Below are 20,462 nucleotides of genomic sequence, written 5' to 3'. Positions count from 1 at the left end.
TAGATAGATTGGAGGCGAGTGTGCCTTCCTCTCGGCCATCCTACCAGACCTGCATTACATTGCAGTATGAAATTAAATGATTTTACAAAAATTAAACTCAACACTTTTCCAACATTATGACATCATTTTTATATTGTCATGGTTGTTATACATTTCCACACACAGATATGGCAACGATACGTAACGGCGTTATGTAAGAATTTCTCATGACGTCATTCAGTCATGCAAACACATGTATAAGTTCATGCTCCATTTGCACAGCTCGGCTTGCTGGGAAAATACAAGGGAAGTCATCAGTCTACATCGTCAACTTCGTCGTGCTGCATCTGGATATCTCAAAATCTGGATCCGAGGAAGGAATTTGCTCGTTCTATTTTCCAAAAGGAATGGTCCTGCGGTACAAATGAACATCAGTGGTCCAGAGGTTGTGCTTTGAAGATGCAACACTGCGTACCATCCATTCCTTTCCACCTTTTGCAGTTATATTTTCCATTCTTTTACTCCACGACTGGTTTTCTTTAATGTTCATGCTTTGGAATGTAAAGAAACGTCCATTGGGATGACGTACATCCTGGGCATGAATAATTAAATAATAATTCCTAAAAATTGTTACGCATCATCATCTGGCTGGATGTAATCAAACTAAAAAGACATCATGCATGGCACAGAATGATGACCTGGCATTGGCTCCATTAGGTGCCACGTGACACCTCTGTGGATCTCGAGCCATTTCCTGCAGACGTGGCACGTGTGTTCAACATACGGGCATCACAGATGGTCCGTGAGATTGAAATTGTGACACTGTTCACCGTGAGGGAAGATACGTCCAGCTCACTGCACGGTGCATATTGGATGGCATTCTCAACCTGGAGTGTGCCCATCCGAGTACAGGAGACATCGCACGATACATTCTATATGAGCAGATTTGTTTACGAGCAGCTGAGCCCTGCCAAACACCAAACAATGGCCGAATGCCAGCAGTCCAGACGTTACGGAATGATGCATCTGGTGGCGCTATAGAAACTTCAGCCCCATCTGACTTGTTCCATCTGTTACAGATTCAACAAAATGCAATTCCTTGAACCGCAAGACATCTCAAATATCAGTCTCGCCAATGGCACATTGTAGAGTATTACATGAAGTGTTTTGTTGTTTGTGACAAATGCCTTTGGGTCCTATCAATATTTTACTGATATTAGGCTGTTGGCGCTAGAGTTAGCTTTCAGAAAGCGATTTTTTTTATTTTTTTTTTCTGAAGAAGTTAATTGATCGATGCAACTCGTACATGGGCGAGTCAAACTGGTTGTTGCATAGGAATGCTTTCAAGGCAGTTGAGGTCTGAATGGTTTTATGGATAAAGCGTTGTTGCATTGCTCTCACTGGTGTGTGTTTGATACCCGTAGCTGCTCAGAGATCTTCCCCATAGAGGGGATACCGGATGGGCACACACATAAACGCAACTGTGATGCTCTAAAAACACGCAGAAGGTTAGGAGACCGATACATTCACCCCTGTGGTTTCCTACATGATTGTCAGAACATCAAACTCTTACAGCAATCAAATACGTCCTGCAGAGATCACATGATGGTGTACCGACAGCACAATCATCCGTGCAAGCAGTGTGCAGTTGGGTACTGCAAAATGTGATCCATTTCATGATGAGGAAGAGATTTCTGCTAATAACAAGGAATAAGGAACTTTGACGGAGGAGGAGGAGGCCATTTGGCCCATCATGCCTACGCTACACCTCCACCAGATTAACACTCGAAAGCATCTCAAAATGCAAAGCCTGTCCATGTCCGCTTTGTATTTGAACTAAACTTCATGAAAACAAAGAAAAAAAAGTTAAATGTATTAACCAGTGTTCTCCATATTTTCATAATAATAATAATTTGTTGAAAGTTTGATGACAAAGCTCAAATGGTAAATATAGGAACGTGGAAGCGATTAGAAACCTGGCCGTCTCACACTGCTCAATTGAAGGGCTAATAAATCCATCAAGCTAATGACTTAATTTCATTGGGGGGGCATGGGGGTAGGAATGGGGATAAGAAAAGTTTGGCAGGCTCAGGGATATCACCAGGGTGTTAAAAAGGGGGAAATTAATATTTTTGTGGGAGGGTGTGCGAGGGTGGTTTTAGAGTGAAGAATAGACAACACACTATCAATTGATCACACTCAGCACAGATGCACCCAATCACCTATCCATACTCCAGCTACCTACAAGTCCTGCTAATACCCATATACCCCTCTATCTCCATCACTTCCAGGTACATATCCAATTCCCAATTTAAACTTATCTATTTTGTCTGCTGCCACTACCTTTCCAGGGTGACCATTCCATGCATTAACTACTCTGAGTAAACAATCCCTGTCTTACTACCATATTAACTCTCCCCTTCATCATCTTAAACATCTCAATCATATATCCTCGTAACCACCTCCTTTCTAGTGTATAAAGCCCCGTCTCCTTCAGCCGCTCCTCATAGCTGAGTCTAACTTGGTCCGGAATCAATCTAGTAGCCTTGCGCTGAACCCTCTCTATCGACGCTATGTCCTTCCTTCCTCGGAGACGATGATGTTTTTTAAAAAGCAATTCAACGTGTACAAGATCAAAGGGAAAAATAAACAAGATGATCATTCATGCATGTTATTAGCGCTGCTGAAAAATTTCAAAACTGTTTATCTTCTTGTACAAATTGACATTAAAACGTGTCATTGGTAATCAGTCCCAATGGAATGTTCGTGAACACATTGCTCATTTGACATTTTATTATATCATGTGCAGCATGCTTCGCTGCTGGGAGCGAAGCTGCGCTACTGATGCAGTGTCCCATGGAGGTTAGAAAAGGCATTTGTAATTTTCTGAGGATACCGGCGATAGCACGCCTTCTCTTCACGAAGGACGCCGTGGGACCTTTACTATCTACCAAGTAATCCCGGCAACCAGGACATCAAATTTAGCATCCATTTGGGCAACAGCGCACACTTGGCGTCTCATCCTGCATGTGAAACACCAAAGGAAGTTTATAGCTGGGTCAGGATTCAAACCCAGTCTCACAGGTGAGTGCACATAGCTGTTGGCTATTTTACCAGCCCTAAAGTTTGAAAGGAGCCACATATATTCAAACCCTTGTTTGCAAAGCACTGTGGATCCAAAACGAGAGTCAGAAGAGGTGAAAATAAGGACGTATTGGCTTCTCTCCATCGCCGACTGCACTGCACGCCGCACATATATTATAATCCAAACTTCGGTGAGTCATTTGGAAAGTTTCCCTTCGCGAGGTTACAGTTGCAAAAGTCTTCAAAAGATAAATATTATTGGAGTGAGGTTTAGAGATTTAAACATACACCACGTTGTCACAAAAAAAGGCAATATTGTGAAAGCCTCATGGGTAAATGTAGTACATTGTATAAGAGTTACTGTAGGGGCCTGTGTGTGCATAATGGGTTTTAGTGATCAACCGTAACTTAGGTGGGGCGGTCAAAAAAGTTCTCGGAAATAGATGCTCCGATTAGACCAGACGGAAATATCATATAAATTTAACACACAAGTATATTTAATTTGCAAGAGAAAATAATATTTCCTCACTAATTATGTAACATTGAACAAAACAAATAAATAAACCTTTGTTTAATTCTCACGGACCACTTTGAACAACTCGCTCCAAGGATGTTTCGAACGCCCCTGCTATTTGGAAGATCTTTAATAAAGGGTTTTTTAACCTCCCATGAAGCACAAAACAAAACAAACACTACGTGTCAGATATCATAATCAAACGTCCATCGACGTGTCGTAATTAAACTACCTTTTCATTAATATTTTAACACATTGTATCACTATCTAGTGCAACCAATCATAATGTTAACCCTGTTTAGATGCACCGTGGTTCATGATTTCAGGCGAAACCTCTTCTAAACGTGACTCCAGGAAACCAAAATTAAAGCAATGGATGACTTACGTGAGCTATACAGAGCAAGGCGATGGCGAGGTAGCACAGCACCGTCACGTCACGCATCTTGCCAGGGAAAGCACTCACCGTGCGCCCCAGGGGCACATCACTGGCTCGGCGCGCGACCCGCAGGCATCACATGCGCTGCTCATGAGCCACGAGCCACGTGGCGCACAGCTCCTGCCCATGTGTCTGGGAGTTTATACCCTATATCCCGATAAGATGGACCTGGGAAAATTACACTGACGCAATGGGAGGATCCGAGGAGTTCGCATGAGACTCGCTCCTCCAGACGGACCACGAGTCATCCATCTTTTAACCAACCTCCCCCCCCCCAAACACACACACACACACACACACACACACACACACACACACACACACACACACACACACACACACACACTAGTCTACCTCCCTGATCCAACCCCCCCCAGCCCCACCGTACTCCCTCCCCCGTCTCAGCCACACAAACGCTCTGACTCAGGGGAGATAAAATGCCGGACATTTAACTCAAACCCACAGCAGCTTCCCACGCCAGAGGACAGCCCGCAGTCTATGTTTAGTTTAGTGCCAAGTCGATATCGCTATGTTTGATATGAAAGACCATAAAACGTCGGTGAAAGCAATTTCACGCTCAAAGTACCAGGTTGGTTGAACAGTTCATACCGGAGGCACCTTTGTTTTCTGTCTCGCGCTGGTTTTTTTTTTCATTTGACTCAATTTTATTCCCTCGATCAACGGTGGTTAGGCTGAATAGCAAAAAATGACTGGCAATATCACCAACATTAATGTCAAAATAAAGCCCACGCGGTCGACAGTTGCATCCGATAACTGAGATATGTAGGAAAGTTTCGTGTGGCAAATAAGGCATTAAAAATTTAAAACATTTCCCTGGTGGGTCCCATGGGAACAGTTCTGGAATTCTTGAATTAACTTGTTTGGCCAAACTCACTGGAACTCCTGTTTGGATATGGCCAAGAAGTTTGCGTTGATAGAAACAGCTGGAGAACGTGTCGTGTGGGTTGTGACTTTGGCGGCGTATTATAGCCCACAAATCAAATTGACTGCGATATGCATCTTGAGAAAAGAATTCTGCGAAAGCAACAGGCAGTGTTGGCCGTGAAGAGTTATTTGTAACGGACAAAGAAAGAAGGTTTAAAAAAAGAAAGAAAAAAGTCCCAGGAATTTGACCCTTCATAGCTACACCTGCCAGTACCTTTGGACTCTTCTTTACCACATTCAAGGTATGGTATTAACAGTAATTCGATTTTCCATTTTGTGTTTCCCAAACGAGGCCTTTTGAAACCAAAAACTCCCAGAACATCAACAAACCGATACTTTTCAAACAACCTCCAGTAACCGCAAATGCGCCAATTACATACAGTTTGGTTCAGGATGAAAGACTTCCTCAAATTGTGTCGAAGGGTTTGGCATACTCACTAAGCTTGCCAAAGTGTAGGTTGCCGAGAATGAAAACCTTGCTGTTCCGTATCAGGACTGGTGATGAAAGCTGGTTCCACCATTTGGACCCAGAAACCAAGCAGCAAAGCATGGAATGGCATCACTCCACATCTCAAAAAACCCCAAAAGGACCGCCTGTCCTGAAGCTCACCTGGATTAGAAGCAACAGTCACTCAAAACCCCCCCGCAGACCATTAATTTTTTGATACCGTGAACAAACTTTGGTACATCAAGGGTGATGAAGGTTGTGGTTAAATTTCATCGAAACCGTGTGTGTAGTTTCCGAGAAGAGAGCAAATACCTATTTTTTTGGGAGGAGGGGTCAAACTCCACCCTCCATGAGCACAATTTTTTTTGCAGACAATAAACTTTGGTGCATCACAGGTGATGAAGGTTGTGGTCAAGTTTCATCGAAGTTGTGTGTGTAGTTTTGGAAAAGAAAGCAAATACCAAATTTTTGGGGGGGGGAGGGGGGGGTCAAAACCCTCCTGTAGACCCCTTTAATGAGCGTAGATTTTGATGCGGTTGACATACCTTAGTATATCACGGGTGATGAAGGTTGTGGTCGTTTCATCAAAACGGGGTGTGTAGTTTCAGAGAAGAGAGGATATACCTATTCTGGGGGTCAACCCCCCCTCCCCGGTAGACCTCCTTAATGAGCACAGATTTTGATGCAGTCAATACATTTTGGTACGTCATGAGTGATGAAGGTTGTGGTCAACTTTCATCGAAACTGTGTCTGTAGTTTTGGAGAAGAGGAAATACCTATTTTGGAGGGGTTCAACCCCCTGCCACCCTGCAGACCCATTAACGAGTGCTGATTTTAATGTGGTCAATACACTTTGGTACAACACGTGTGATGAAGGTTGTGGTCATATTTCATCGAAATTGTGTGCATTTTTGAAGAGAGCAAATACCGATTTTTGGGAGGGGGGAGGGTCAACCGCCCCCCCCCAACCCCATAAACTCCCTTCATGAGAGCAGATTTTGATGCGGTCAACACACCTTCGTTAGGCATCAATCTGTTTTTTTAAACTTTTGGTTGGAAGCACCTTCTTCTTTAAAAAACAAAGAAATAAATATATATATATATATATCTTTCTATGTAAACACACACACACACACACACACACACACACACACACACACACACACACACACACACACTATATAATTTTGAAAATTTGAAAAATCAAAAGCCTTGGTCTTTTTTGGGCGGTTGTATCTCATTAGGAGAACCTTTTTCATGCCTTTTGTAGTTATGCAAGAGACATGGAGACAAATTCAGGTACAATCTTTTATCAAAGCATAACTCCAATATACAATATACATTTTAAATATCATTACATTGTGCGTGCATTGTGTTCACTTTTATGGTTAAAAGCAATTTCAATTCAACAACATTCATAAATTTTCAAGAAGGCAAATTTTTATCAAAACAAGTGAAATTGTTGCACTGGACAAGAAGAAATTTAAATTAAACACAATGCAAGCAAACTTTATATTCATTAATAACAATAATAACAGGAATAAATAGTGCAACAGCACATTATTAACAACTGACAGATTAATCGAGGAATGATGAAAATGACTGCTTACGTGCAGTTATCATTTAAACTGCGATGCGCATCCGTGGTACGGAGTGGGCCAAATGGCTCCCTGTCCCATCAAGGTGGCCATATTCATCAATGATGGACGTCAGCGAGCTCAAAGCCTCCGAGAAACAACCCGGATCAACACCCGTCACTTCCATGTAGTGATGAAGATGTGCCTGAAATACATGTCACACACACGATTACATCCCTCCAAAACAATGAAGGAAATCAGATTAAAAAAAAAAAAAAACCTTTCCTTTTATTCTCGCTTCACAGCAAACAAGTGTCTGAGAAAAGTTGAGTACATGAAATAGCAGTGTCCCCATGTGATTAAAATCAAAGCTGTGTATTCAGAGACTTGCCATCACCTTGCGCTTGTACAGCCTGTTGTAGTGCTGACGAATTCCTGAGAAGGTGTGCGTGATACACGTGTTGTTGGCCAGAGTGAGGAGTGTGTGCGGTTGCCCAACAGGAGCCACGGAACAGAGTCCTGTCTTCCAGCCCTCCTGGTTCCAGGTAACAAAGTGTAAAGATAATTTCAACCTGTGGATGAGGGAATCGTATCAGAAGCAAGGAGAAAACTGAACTTTAAAATGGATAATCCGATGACTTCATGATAAAGTTGTTGGATGGTAAAATTTACAAGACACAATATATATATATATATATACATATATACATATATATATATATATATATATACATATATATACATATATATATATATATACATATATACATATATATATATATATATATATACATATATATACATATATATATATATATATATACACATATATATACATATATATATATATATATATACATATATATATATACATATATATACATATATATATATACATATATATACATATATATATATACATATATATACATATATATATATATATATATACATACATATATATACATACATATACATATATATATATACATATATATACATATATATACATATATATATATATATATATATATATATATATATATATATATATATATATCTTCTTCTTTCGGCTGCTCCCGTTTGGGGTCGCTACAGCGGATCATCCTTATGATCCGCAGAGTGATTTGGCTTAGTTTTTACGCCGGATGCCCTTCCTGACGCAACCCTAGTCGCCTCTTACGACACAGGGATATGGTACCGGCCCAGTATACTGGTACTCATTTCGCCGACCTCGGAAGGATGACAGGCTGAGTCAACCCCCTGGTGTATTAATTCAGTGGCCCAACGGGGCTTGAACTCAGGACCTTTTGGATCCCAAGCGCTGCCCTAACCACTGCGCCAACACCAGGCTTATATATAATTCCAGCAATCTGTGTGTGTGTCTGTGTCTGTGTGTGTGTGTGTGTGTATGTGTGTATGTGTGTATGTGTGTATGTGTGTATGTGTGTATGTGTGTATGTGTGTATGTGTGTATGTGTGTATGTGTGTGTGTGTGTGTGTGTGTGTGTGTGTGTGTGTGTGTGTGTGTGTGTGTGTGTGTATGTGTGTATGTGTCTGTCTGTCTGACCGCTGTTTCTCGACAACCACTGGTCCGATCTAATTGAAACTTGCCAGATATATTGCTGGGGACCTGAGGATGTGCCTTTTCAAGGTTTGATATTAAATCGGACAAATGGTTCCCAAGTTTTGGCCATTTATTTACCAAACCAATGACAAGACACATTGTTGCGTGGGCGTGGCCGATGGGGAAGGGAAGCTCATCCGCGTTCCCCATTACGGGTTACAACGTACGGGCTTCCGGATAATGATGACTGTGTATTCTAATAATTTCTCGATTTCTTATGCACATTTATAGATAAACACAATGCCCCAAGTTATGATCGTTTTCATATTAGACGGTGCATAAATTTTGGTAACATCAGAGTGCTGGTATGCTCCGAACCAGGAAGTAAATTTTTTTCTCTCTCTTCTCTTTTTGTTTTTCCATGCCACGACATTGCGAAAAGGTAAAATACGTTGGCGCTAATTGAATAATTGGGTATTAAAACTAAATTGCGAATAATCGTAACTGCGAATAATATGCGAACTTCCGGGCCACGCACGTACGGGCACGCGAGAGCGAAGAAACGGCCTGTGTGGTTGTTTGTTGCTCGCGGTTTGAATATTTATTTTATTTTTATTTTTTTTTTACGGGCACGTACTAGTCTATATAATTTCATTAGCATTTGTTTTGTTTGCCCTTCCATTATGACTCGTGGATAAATGGGACAAGATGCGTTGTGTAGGGCTTTTGGTTAGGTCTTTAATTCCATTTGCTATTCTTTCACCTATTTTACCTTACTTTATTTAACAAACAAACCCCTTTATGCATGCATGACCCTATGCATCATCCCTACACACACACACACACACACACACACACACACACACACACACACACACACACACACACACACACACACACACACACACACACACACACACACACACGCAGTTTTTCTCACTGGCCAGCTGCAGTAAAAAGAAAACCTCATGGGTCCGTTGAGACAGTTTTTGCAGGACCAACCAACCAAATGCAATGGCTTCATCAAGAATGCATTGAATGATGCTTAAACAAACAATTTATCTGCCAATTAAATCACAATAATTATAAAATAAATTAATTGCATTTGTTCTCAAATTTTTTTGCATATTTTGCAAAGCATCACATGCCTCAGCAAATGAAAAGGCAACCATGAATATGTTGACTCCAGGAATGCTTGATAGGAATGTGCACACTTTGAATGGTCGAATACTGCAGATATTTCTTATTCTTTTTTTTTTATTTTTTTTTCTTCCTCAAGCAGCTTGTGCTTATTGTCTACCGTCGGATTACTCATACCCTGAACAGATTTCTACATTATGTCTGGGTTTGTTACTGTCGAGGCAGAATAACTGGATTGAGATGGCACAACTTCCTTCCTGAGTCAAGACATCACAAAGAAGGCCATTACTTAGGCCAGGAGCTGGTTGTAGCCAATGAGCTCCGTGCATCAGAATGCCATCAGATTTGGGTGCCTGAGCACTTGGCCGTATTATCCTGACACCTTCGAAAGGATGCTTTGGATCGGTTGCAACTAGGATTTGTCATATGTTCCACAATACCGAAGTTTTCAAAAAAATAAAGAAGTCGCTGAGCCTCGGTCCAGTGGCCTACACTACAATCAATATACTATCGAAGAGATACATGTGATTGATGAGTGCCACAACAACTGGATTTGAAAGGTATTTTCATTCCGATATTATTCACTAGCCTCAGGCCAGTGCCAAAATCAAACCCTGATATACCAATACGTATCCCCTATGCGATCCGCACTTCCCCCGAAAAGGAATCCACACCTCTCTATGTTCCTTCGGATGTCTGAAACCTGCACGTTGCCACGAACCATGAGTGCACATGCCAGGTATAGACCATGCTTTGGGTCTGTTTGGAGCAATTGGTTTTCCTTGCTAAATGCATCCAAAAACATCTGGTCGAGCCTGGAACAGAAAGGTTCACACCTAGTAAATGAAATCAACTTGCACAAGGTTCTAATTAAAGATATAATCTGCATAGTGTTTGAAACATCGTTGATAATTTCGCACAATTAGAGCATGGCAGCATGGTTACAGCAGTGGGAATACTTTCCGATGGTGCTACACTTTTTCTGTTGCTTCTTTTGGAAAACTTTCCATGAGTTTTGAGTGATGCATCGGAAAAGGGAAGAAATAAAACATCGACAAGCATCTTCATCATCGCGGATTCGGTGTGTACTCCGTAAAACAGAATTTTTTGTAGCGACACATTTTGCCCTTTTCGGGTTCATCAGCAAAAAAATAAACAAATAAAAAACGCCATCACTTCACCACTTGTTTATATGTGCAAATGACAATTATGAACATGGACATCTCTCCTTGTTACTCTCTCTCTCTCTCTGCCATTTCATTACCTCCACCACCTTAGGTGGATGGAGGTTATGTTTTTACCCGTTTGTCTGTCTGTTTGGTTGTCTGTGAACAATATATCTCAAAAAAACAAAAAAAAAAACCATGAAGTTATACAAGGAAATCAAACACAGGTGGAGGCCATTCAGGCCATCGTGCCTGCACGAACACCACACTAATTCATCAAGTTCACAAGATCCAAAGAAGAAAATGCAAAGTTATTTTTGATTATTATTTTAAATTTATTTATTTTAAGTTTTTGTATTTTTTTTTTCTTCTTCCCCTCAGGAGAGGGGGCATGGGTTTGGTTAAAACACACAAAATCAACCACACAACCCCCCTTGACAAGACCCCCACCAATAGTACTCCGTACACACGCACACAATCACCCATCAATGCTCAAACTACATAAAAGTCCTGTCAACATCCCTATACCCCTAGATCTCCATAACTTCCAGGTCCCTGTCATATTCTAATTTAAACTTATCAACTGTTTCTGCTACCACTACCTTTCCTGGGAGACCATTCCATGCATCAACTACTCTCCGAGTGAAAGTTCCCTGCCTCACTACCATCATAACTCTCCTCTTCTTGACTCAAGCTATGGCCTCCTGGTCCTATCACTGTCTACTCTGTTGAATAATTCATCTGCACTTATTTTATCTTTACCTTTCATTATCTTAAACATCTCTATCATATCTCTTTGTAACCACCTCCTTTCTCGTGTATAAAGCCCTTTCTCCTTCAGCCGCTCCTCATAGCTGAGTTTAGCCCGGCCTGGAATCAATCGAGTAGCTCTGCACTCAACCCTCTCAATGGCATCTATGTCCTTCCTGAATTGTGGTGACCAAAACTGCACACAATATTCTGGATGTGGCCCTCACTAAATTCCTGTACAATGTTTTTGATTGATGAATGATCCCACTCTGAATACAGCCTAAATCCGATTTGTTTTACCTATAGCTGCCTGGCACTATGCTGCCTGCTTCCCTCTCATATCTATTACCACCCCCAGATCCTTCTCCTGTGTGACACGCTCCAAAATTACCCCTTGCATCCTGGAATCTCTATTTTCATTGTTCTTTCCCATCTCCAACACCTTACACTTGCTCAGGTTAAATTCCATTTGCCAATATTTTGTCCAATGTATAAAAGTATCAATACTTCCCTGAATCTGATCCCACCCCATCTGCGATCCACCTCACCTCCAAGCTTTGTGTCATCTGAAAATTTGGAAAGCTTACTCTTTACCCCCATTATCCAAATCGTTGATGTAAATAATGAATAGTGATGGTCCGAGTACTGATCCCTGAGGTACCCCGCTACTTACATCCTCCCAGCAAGACATCCTCCCACTCACAGCCACTCTTTGCTTCCGACCACTAAGCCAGTTTACCAATCCAATTAACTACCTGACCAGCCACTCCACAAGCCCTCACTTTGGCTAACAACCTCCGATGTTGTACATTAGTTATCAAATGCCTTCTTAAAGTCCAAACACACAATGTCCACTACCTTTCCCTCATCCACCCAATCAGACACTGCTTCATAGAACTCTAAAAGATTTGTTCGACAGGAACGACCTTTGGTAAACCCATACTGACTACCTCTAATTAGTTTGTATATATTTAAATGGTTCCTCATCTGGTCCTTAATAAGTTACGTGCATGAAGTAAAAACATACCTACTGCATATAATTCAAAACACCTCACTGCATTGGAAGACATGGGGACAGGAATACTGTGCTGTCAATGTTGGAAACTTGTAATATCCTCCCCCATCTCGAGGCAGTGCTGCACGATACACATTTACATGGATTATTTGCGTCCCTCCCCCTCCCACCAACACCACCGGCAAAGATAAAAACACCACTATATATTAATTGGGGTCATGCTGATCCTATGTAGCAAGTCTGGATGGAATCGTCCCACAAATATAGGAGCAGTGACATCACAAACAAACACACAAACACCGGTCCATGAATTATAGCGAGGATAAGTGATTGTTAAAAGTAAATAAAGATGGAACATTTATTTCACATTGTTCTTAACAAATGGGAACAGGAACAACGCAGGAATGATAGGCCAAATGGCCTTCTCATGCACCAAAATTTCCTGTGTATATTTGTGCAATGTTGTCAAGAACAGTAAGAAATGGGGAGGGGAGCACAGAGAGGTGAAGGGGTGAGGGTGCATGGAGTCGGAAGAGGGAGATTGAGAGTGTTGGGGAGTGGGGGATCGACTCAGGGTTGGGAGGGGAATCGAGTACTTGGGGTTTGGGGCAGTTGAGGACTTGAAGAAGAAAGGGGGAGGGGGATGACAGAGTTGGCTTGAGTGAGGGAAGGCAGAGATGGGACAGAGTTAGGATTGAGGGGTTTGAGGATTTGAAGAAAGGGGGAGGGGAGCATACTTTGGGTGTGGTGGGAGGGGGATTAAGGACATGGGATTGTGTGTGTGTGTGGGGGGGGGGGGGAAATCGGGACCTGAAGTCACATTTTTGAGTCTTTGGGGCATTCAAAGGTCTAAGGGGTTTCAGCAGTCTAAAGGGTCGAAGGGTACATTACAAAAGTACGTAAATATAGACATATAGTCACACAGCTGGAGGAACGGACAGAGACTGAGGGACAGAAGGAAAGACGGACGGACACACGCCAAGACTGAGCCCTATTTATAAATAGATATGAATGAATTATGACAAAATAGGTGGATGAGTTGATTCGGTGACAAGACCAAGCAGATTCGATTTTGATTCAGATCCGGACATAGACCCAGCCAAGCAGTGGGATACAAAACGTAAATTGTTCAGCCTGGCAAAGGTACGCACTCTACCGAGTGCCATTTAGTTCTGCCTGTTTCATTCGAGTTTGCACAGGTTTGAGCAATCAGTTCACGTTTTAAAACAATGGTTTTCAACTCCAGCCTTTTACTGATGACGTCACACATACTCCAACTTTATGACGTAGGATCACGTATCTGGGCAAGACGCAGTACGACTGCAATGCAATATGGCCGGTTTGGAACGCCACAACAAACTTCAGGCTGCGCCGGTTTATCGGGGGAGTGGTTGCCGAGACACAGCACGACCTGACGACGTGAAAACCTCACTAGTAGGTTGGACTAAGCATTCTGCCATGATGTTGTTACCTCCGCCAGCGAAGGTGGAAGGAGGTTATGTTTCACCCCTGTCTGTCTGTTTGTGTGCAAGATATCTTAAAAAGTTGTGAACGGATTCGGACGAAACTCGGTGGAAAGGTTGGATGTGTGTCAAGGATGAAATGATTCGATTTTGGAGAAGATCCGAATACGAATTTTTTTTTAATTTTAAGTGATTCTTCACCATTGCGAGATGGGACGGACGAAAAAAACGATGCATCACATGATATTTCGAAAAATTATTGGGCCCAATATGTACGACTGGATCAGGCATTGCGTGGCGGAGGTATGCGCTCTGTCGAGTGCCCTTCTCGTTTATTAACCGAGATCACACACGTGATCACAGAGTCATGAGTGCTCTGTTCAGCGATATTCCAACTTTCTTCTCCTTTTACTGCACTTGTACTCGGAAAAGAAGTACGTTGAAACTGATGAGCATATGGTGTGAAACTGTCACAACAAATTCCTCTCGTTCTGTTGAAAGGGTGTAAATAAATAAAAGCACACACTTTTGTCGATCCCAATTTGACATTTCACCTCGAGTATCAAAAGGTGAACCTGTGCTTCATGCGATACAAAACATCATACAACATTGCTCAACCTCCAAGTAAATGTCAATTGCAATGAAGTACAAGAGGCATGTTCTCACACAATGAGCAGACATGCAACATGTAGGACATTGGCCATCGCATGCAACACCACCACCACCGTAGGACATGCTTTGGAACTACAACTAGTGTCATCGGATAAAATGAACACCCCTCGTGTTGGTGATTGTAATCACAGTGCAATGTTCATTCACAATACAACTCCAGTTCCTCTTTAACAAATCTTCAATAAACGACAACAAAGCAATTCAAGATTCAGCCACCTTCTCAGGTCAGGTCAGGTATGGGAGCATGCGCTGGAGCAATTGCATCACCACATACGCTTTCTGCCAGTACTCCAGTAAGGGGCTTCCATATGGCCATCCCCCAGGCAGATGCCTGGCCTATCCCCATCTCCTTGAGATGCCAAACAACCTGCTGCAACCATGAGGCACGTGGTCGGCCCGTTGGCTTCCTCCACTCATGAGGCACACTCGCTGAGAGAACATGGTAAGCAGGGTCAGCATCAGGAAAATGAGCCACATGTCCATACAAATGCAGCTGATGTTCACGGACTATACAGGTAACAAATCACATCTGAGTCTCTCTCAGCAAACGCTTGTTGGACACAAAGTCTGAGCAGAGATAGCCAAGGATTCTCCAAAGAGAAATGGTACCGGAGGAGTTAAGTCTCCATCTCAGATCCTTGGTCAGAGTCCAAGTCTCACAACTGTAGAGCAAGACTGGAGGAACCAAGGACTTAAAAGAATCAGACTATCATCCTCCTGCATAGGTACCAACAGCACCACACCCCATGATGCAGTGAATCCATGACTCCACAGGCCCAGCCCAGACATCTATTGACCTCAGGCTCACAACATGGAGAGAAATGAATATCACTGCCAAGATAAGTGAATCTTCCCATGACCCAAACAAGTACAGACAAGATAGCAGCATCCAAGATGTCATCGAAAGCTTGGATCCAATTTTGACCCAGGGAATCCGTAATCCCAGGGGCTCAGATGACTCCTTCAGCACCTGGAGGGCGCCCATCAAGATATCCAGTCTCTGCAAAGATGACTGCATCATCTGTCAAATCAAGGTAAGAGATCTTAACATTCCCAAATAAAGCACCGCAGCTTGATCTCTCAGACATCCTCCCCAAAATCCAGTCCATACAAGCGCTCAAAAGTGTGGGGGCCAGCACACACCCCTGACGAACTCCAGTAACAACTGGAAATAAATCAGAGATGGTATCACCACATCTCACAGCACTCTCAGTACCAGAGTATAGTTCAGACATCAGATTGATCAGTTTTGGTGGCACCCCATGAAGACCGAGAATCCCACAGAAAGCATCCCGATTCACTGAATCGAACACTTTGCGGAGATCAACATCGGCTACAAGCATCCCCTGCTGAAACCCTCGCCTGCGTTCGATAAGGACCTGAAGAGCAAGGATACGGTCAATCGTTGACCTCTTTGGTGCAAAGCCAGACCGCTCTGGGCACTGATGCTCAAGCAGATGGTGGAAAACCTTATCAAGAATTATCCGAGGAAAGACCTTGCCCGGCACCGAGAGCAGTGTCACCCGTTGGTAGTTGTTGCAGTCCGAGTGATCACCCTTCCCTTTCCAAAGAGGGACAACAAGGCCCATCTTCCATTCAGTTGGGACGATGCCTGTGCTCCAAACAGAACAAAGAACTGTATGCAACGATACGAGTACAGCATTTCCACAAGCCTTGAGAAGTTAAGCATGGATACCACAGATCCCAGGAGCTTCACCCCTTTCAACTGGGTTCACCACAGCCCGCGTTTCCACAAACAAAGGCGGTTCACAGTTGATTGGAGGGTCAGTAATAGGGATAGTTACACTCATGACATCTAACTCAACAGCTGGTGGGTCAGTCTGGTACAACCGCTCAAAGTAACCAGCCCAGCGGGCCTTTACTTCAGACTCCTTTGTCAAGAGCTCACCACCCTCTGCTCTGTCAGCAGTACACCAAGGTACAGGCTTGGAGGAACGCAATGCACAAATTCTTTTGTAAGCAGGACGAGAATCACTTGACCACAGGTGATGCTCTACTCTTTCACAGATTCCTCACACATAGGCCTCCTTGTCTGCCCTCAGTGAACGTACAGTTTTACGTCTCAGCTCCCTAAATAGCTCAATTCTGCTATTAAGCCTGGCCCTGCGACTCTAGTCAATGGTATCTAGTGTCCCCTGGGAGACAAAGTTCCTCTTTGCCTGATGGTGGATTCCAAGACAACCACTGCCAACATCAAGGATGGTAGTCTTGAAGGCACTCCACAACTCTCCAGGATTCCACGAAACACCCAGACCTCTCAAATCCCCACTCAATGTTTTTGCAAACGCCTCAGCCACCCTCTCATCCTTGAGCTTGCCAACATCGAGCCGAGGCTGGGATGGTGCCATTCTCCTGGATTTGAGCTGCAACAACAAGCCTGTGGTCAGTATTGAGGAACTGATCACTCCGGTAGACCCTGCAGTTCTGGAGCATCCTCCAGTGACCATCAACGAGTACATGGTCCATCTCCTTTTCCACACCACCAGCATTGGAATACCAAGTCCAGTGATGAGCCTCTGGGCAATGAAACCATGAACCAGCCACCTTAAGTTCATGACATCTCGCAAAGTCAAGGAACTTAGTGCTATTCTGGTTCACAGTTCCAGACCGATGGGGACCAACACATGCCTCATAACCATCCCTATCAATGCCAGTCGATGCAATGAAATCCCTCAAGACTTGAAGAGTATCTCGCCTGGGGAACTGGTCAACCACAGACTCGAGCGCAGCATAGAACGTCTCTTTCACAGTGAGACAACTCGCCTCAGTCGGAACATGACACCCATAGAGTGATGAATCCTCAGTCTCATAATACTCTCGTTGACCAGTGTTACCTCAATTATCATGGGAGGCAGCTTATTAGACACAGCTTCAGCAACTCCTTTGGCATGGCAACCATCAGAGTGACGACCAGTAGTAGGTGTAATGACCCACTATGATCTCACCACGATCTGATCTCTGAACCTCAAATGACAGCAGAGATAGGTGATCATCCTCTCTTACAGTGAAGACATTCCAGGTACCCACCCAAAAGGACCGCCTCAAGTAAACACGAGGAGACCGCCGTCTGATGGACGACCCCTCAGCAACACCTCGACACACCACCACAACCTGACCCAGAAAGTTTTCCTCCTATTATTCCCCGAAGTCTTTCCCCCAATGCCGTCATCCGCTGAGCTGTCCTGTGAAAGGCATCTGCACAGGTGGTACTTCTACGGAATGAGTTTTTCTTAGTTTTATTTGTGTTTTTGTGTATGTTACGGAATGAAGTGTTTTATGGTGGCTGGAGTGCAAATCCTGCCATCAAACTCCTAGATCGAGGTAACCAACTGCAGGAGGACATCCGCAGACACTGTTGGGCACCTGATATAAATGTCTGTTGGCTCACAAGGAGCTCCTCCATCCTTTGACAGGTTTTGTTTTTAGTACCGCTAGGTGTTCATATCCATACACACTCCTCACCAGGAAACCTGGTGGGAGAGACAGTTTAGTCGCTGACAACCAGACCATGAAACAGGTGAGTACAGGTTTACAAGGCACCTCTAGCAAGTCACAGATTTGATCTGGCCTGATCTGGCCACCTTGTGCAGTGATAAAACCTCACAATCAACACTTCCTACCTCCTTGGAGGCATGTTCACATCTGCCAGGGCATACAGCGGAGCCATGCTCGAAACGAGGTAGTGGAGACGTGGAAATGGAACCAGGTTCATGGTGATTTCACTGAGGTCAACATTCAAGGAGCCCTCGAACCTTGCAGAACTACCACATGGATATAAAGAGAAACATTGCTGTGAACCATCAATTTCTTTCAAAAGGAAACTGCAACAGACAGAGTGGATAAGCAGCTGACTGCCATGTCTGAAGAGTTCCGAGTCGAGGGATATACCGATCCGGCACATGCATCAGGAAACTTCAGCCTGTTCACCTTGTCATATTGAGCAGAAGATTGGCAACAATGTTATTCATCGTGTCAAATGCCTTTGGGTTCGGCAGCAAGCAGCCTCGGCTCTCAGTCACAACCGACTGCCTGCTCCCTGTCCCTGCTGCCCGGCCAATCTTGTTCACAATGTCAATCAATGCCTGTTGCCAAAGATTACTGATATCAATTTGAATATAATGCAGTTCATGTGTGCACGTGGTAATCATGTCACGCTCATCAGGTGGATATGAATAAGTATTTGAACATTTGGACTTCACCTTTTTATAAATGATATCCAGTGGTCACATGACGTGAGCATGCAAAAGTATCCAGTTCCTTGGTCATTTCCACAAATGACCAAGTGATGAATGCAACAATCAAAAAACATTTTGTGTGGAAGCATCACCTGGTTTTCCACAGGTATTACGCAGTGTGCATGCTCCGTGAGCTCGCGCATCGCCAGCACGCTGTTATACGGGGAAGTCACGACGTCGTCATCGGTGGAGGGATAGACGGCGATGACGAAGCGGTAAACCAAGGGAAAGTTTTCCTCAAGTAGGCTAAGGATGTACGTTCCGAGACCTGCTCCAGTCCCTGCGTCAGACATGGAGACAGTATATTCAAAAACTACCTTCTCCACGCGCAAGCAAATGTCAGTACTCTTGTTCAGTATACTGAACATTATTCATTTGAAATTGCACGTTTTACGATCAGCTCTGGTGCAGATGCTCAGGTGAATGAACATGTGACCAAGACAAAGGAAGTTATACTGGAAAACACGTAATTTTTTTTAGAATGGATGCCTGTTGCAGATGTCAGTCGCAGAGAGGGAGGGGCAAGGTGACTCGGGGGAGGACTATTATGAAATAAGTACAGACAAAAAAAAAATGAATATCCTTTCTCAATACTAATTTCTAGCACTACCTCCTCCCATGGAATGGATGAGGAAGAAACATTGCAGGCTGTCACAAAGCTCCACCGATGCGCGCACCTTCTGTAAAATCTCCTCGCGGTGCCGAGGCCCATACACTTCATGCCCAACAGCCCTACAAGAAGAAAAATAAGTTAACCATTTATTTGGTACAAATTCACCTTGCAAACTACCATGGCCATCTCAGATGTGACTGCTGCACGCACCAGTTGTTTCCCGAGCCGGACATGTCTGTGATCGTGCATTTCTGGTCAAATATCTCGCCAAGTGGACTTTGCACCAAATGGTTCACGACACCCTCCTCCATATCAACCAGCACGGCCTGGAATGAGGCATGCCATCACCAATGGAAGTGTTGGGACACGGTGAACTGCTCTCATTAATTGGTAAAATAAAAAACAAAACAGTAAGCTCGTGACTTTAATTGAAGCACTTTGCATTGCAGTGAAACCTGCATCACGTGGTCCTTACATAATATTCTCACCCGTCGAATACGGCCAACATATTATTCAAGAAATCTTAAGGGATATTTGCTGGAATAATCTTCCAAACAATTTTACATGGGGTCAATCATATCAGCCAGGTATTTCTACATCAATAATTTTTATTATGCCACATGGTGGTTGGTGGTTGGCGGTTGGCTTGAGATCTTCGGGTCCCAAGTTCAAACTATAGCTGGGCCAAAAAACACTAAACAGGTCGACTCAGCCTGTCATCCTTTCAAGGATGGCAATACGAGTAACCAGTATGCTGGGAGTAAGAGATCAACAACAGTTAATATGTGGATAACAGCGGCATACCCAAGTGGTAGAAGCCAGTGAAAGAGGAGCCTT

General features: G+C 43.4%; 2 protein-coding genes across 8 annotated transcripts in view; both read right to left on the bottom strand.

The window, feature by feature from the left end:
* The window catches only part of LOC147017304 (CCN family member 4-like), a 52,261-nt gene extending 47,985 nt beyond the window's left edge, over positions 1–4,276 (bottom strand). For both annotated transcript variants that reach the window (XM_085846799.1, XM_085846800.1), the window contains exon 1: positions 3,963–4,276. In XM_085846799.1, coding sequence (XP_085702925.1) covers positions 3,963–4,019 — 57 coding nt within the window. In that variant the 5' untranslated portion in view covers positions 4,020–4,276. The remainder of the gene's footprint in view (positions 1–3,962) is intronic.
* Positions 4,277–6,700: 2,424 nt separating this feature from the next.
* The window catches only part of TUBE1 (tubulin epsilon 1), a 37,972-nt gene continuing 24,210 nt past the window's right edge, over positions 6,701–20,462 (bottom strand). For 4 of the 6 annotated variants that reach the window (XM_085846792.1, XM_085846793.1, XM_085846796.1 and 1 more), the window contains 8 exons: positions 19,836–19,951; positions 19,623–19,744; positions 19,105–19,292; positions 18,705–18,859; positions 18,398–18,538; positions 10,365–10,505; positions 7,381–7,555; positions 6,701–7,188 (listed from right to left, as the gene is read on the bottom strand). In XM_085846792.1, the coding sequence (XP_085702918.1) occupies positions 7,030–7,188; positions 7,381–7,555; positions 10,365–10,505; positions 18,398–18,538; positions 18,705–18,859; positions 19,105–19,292; positions 19,623–19,744; positions 19,836–19,951 (1,197 nt within the window). In that variant the 3' untranslated portion in view covers positions 6,701–7,029. The remainder of the gene's footprint in view (positions 7,189–7,380; positions 7,556–10,364; positions 10,506–18,397; positions 18,539–18,704; positions 18,860–19,104; positions 19,293–19,622; positions 19,745–19,835; positions 19,952–20,462) is intronic. The other 2 variants (XR_015049429.1, XM_085846794.1) reach the window with 2 other exon arrangements.

The sequence above is a fragment of the Eptatretus burgeri genome, chromosome 11 (genome assembly GCF_056783735.1).
Source record: "Eptatretus burgeri isolate ZD-2024b chromosome 11, Ebu_testis_v1, whole genome shotgun sequence".
Taxonomy (NCBI): Eukaryota; Metazoa; Chordata; class Myxini; order Myxiniformes; family Myxinidae; genus Eptatretus; species Eptatretus burgeri.
The sequence above is the reverse complement of the archived record's forward strand: the minus strand, read 5'-3'. Positions and strand labels throughout refer to the sequence as shown.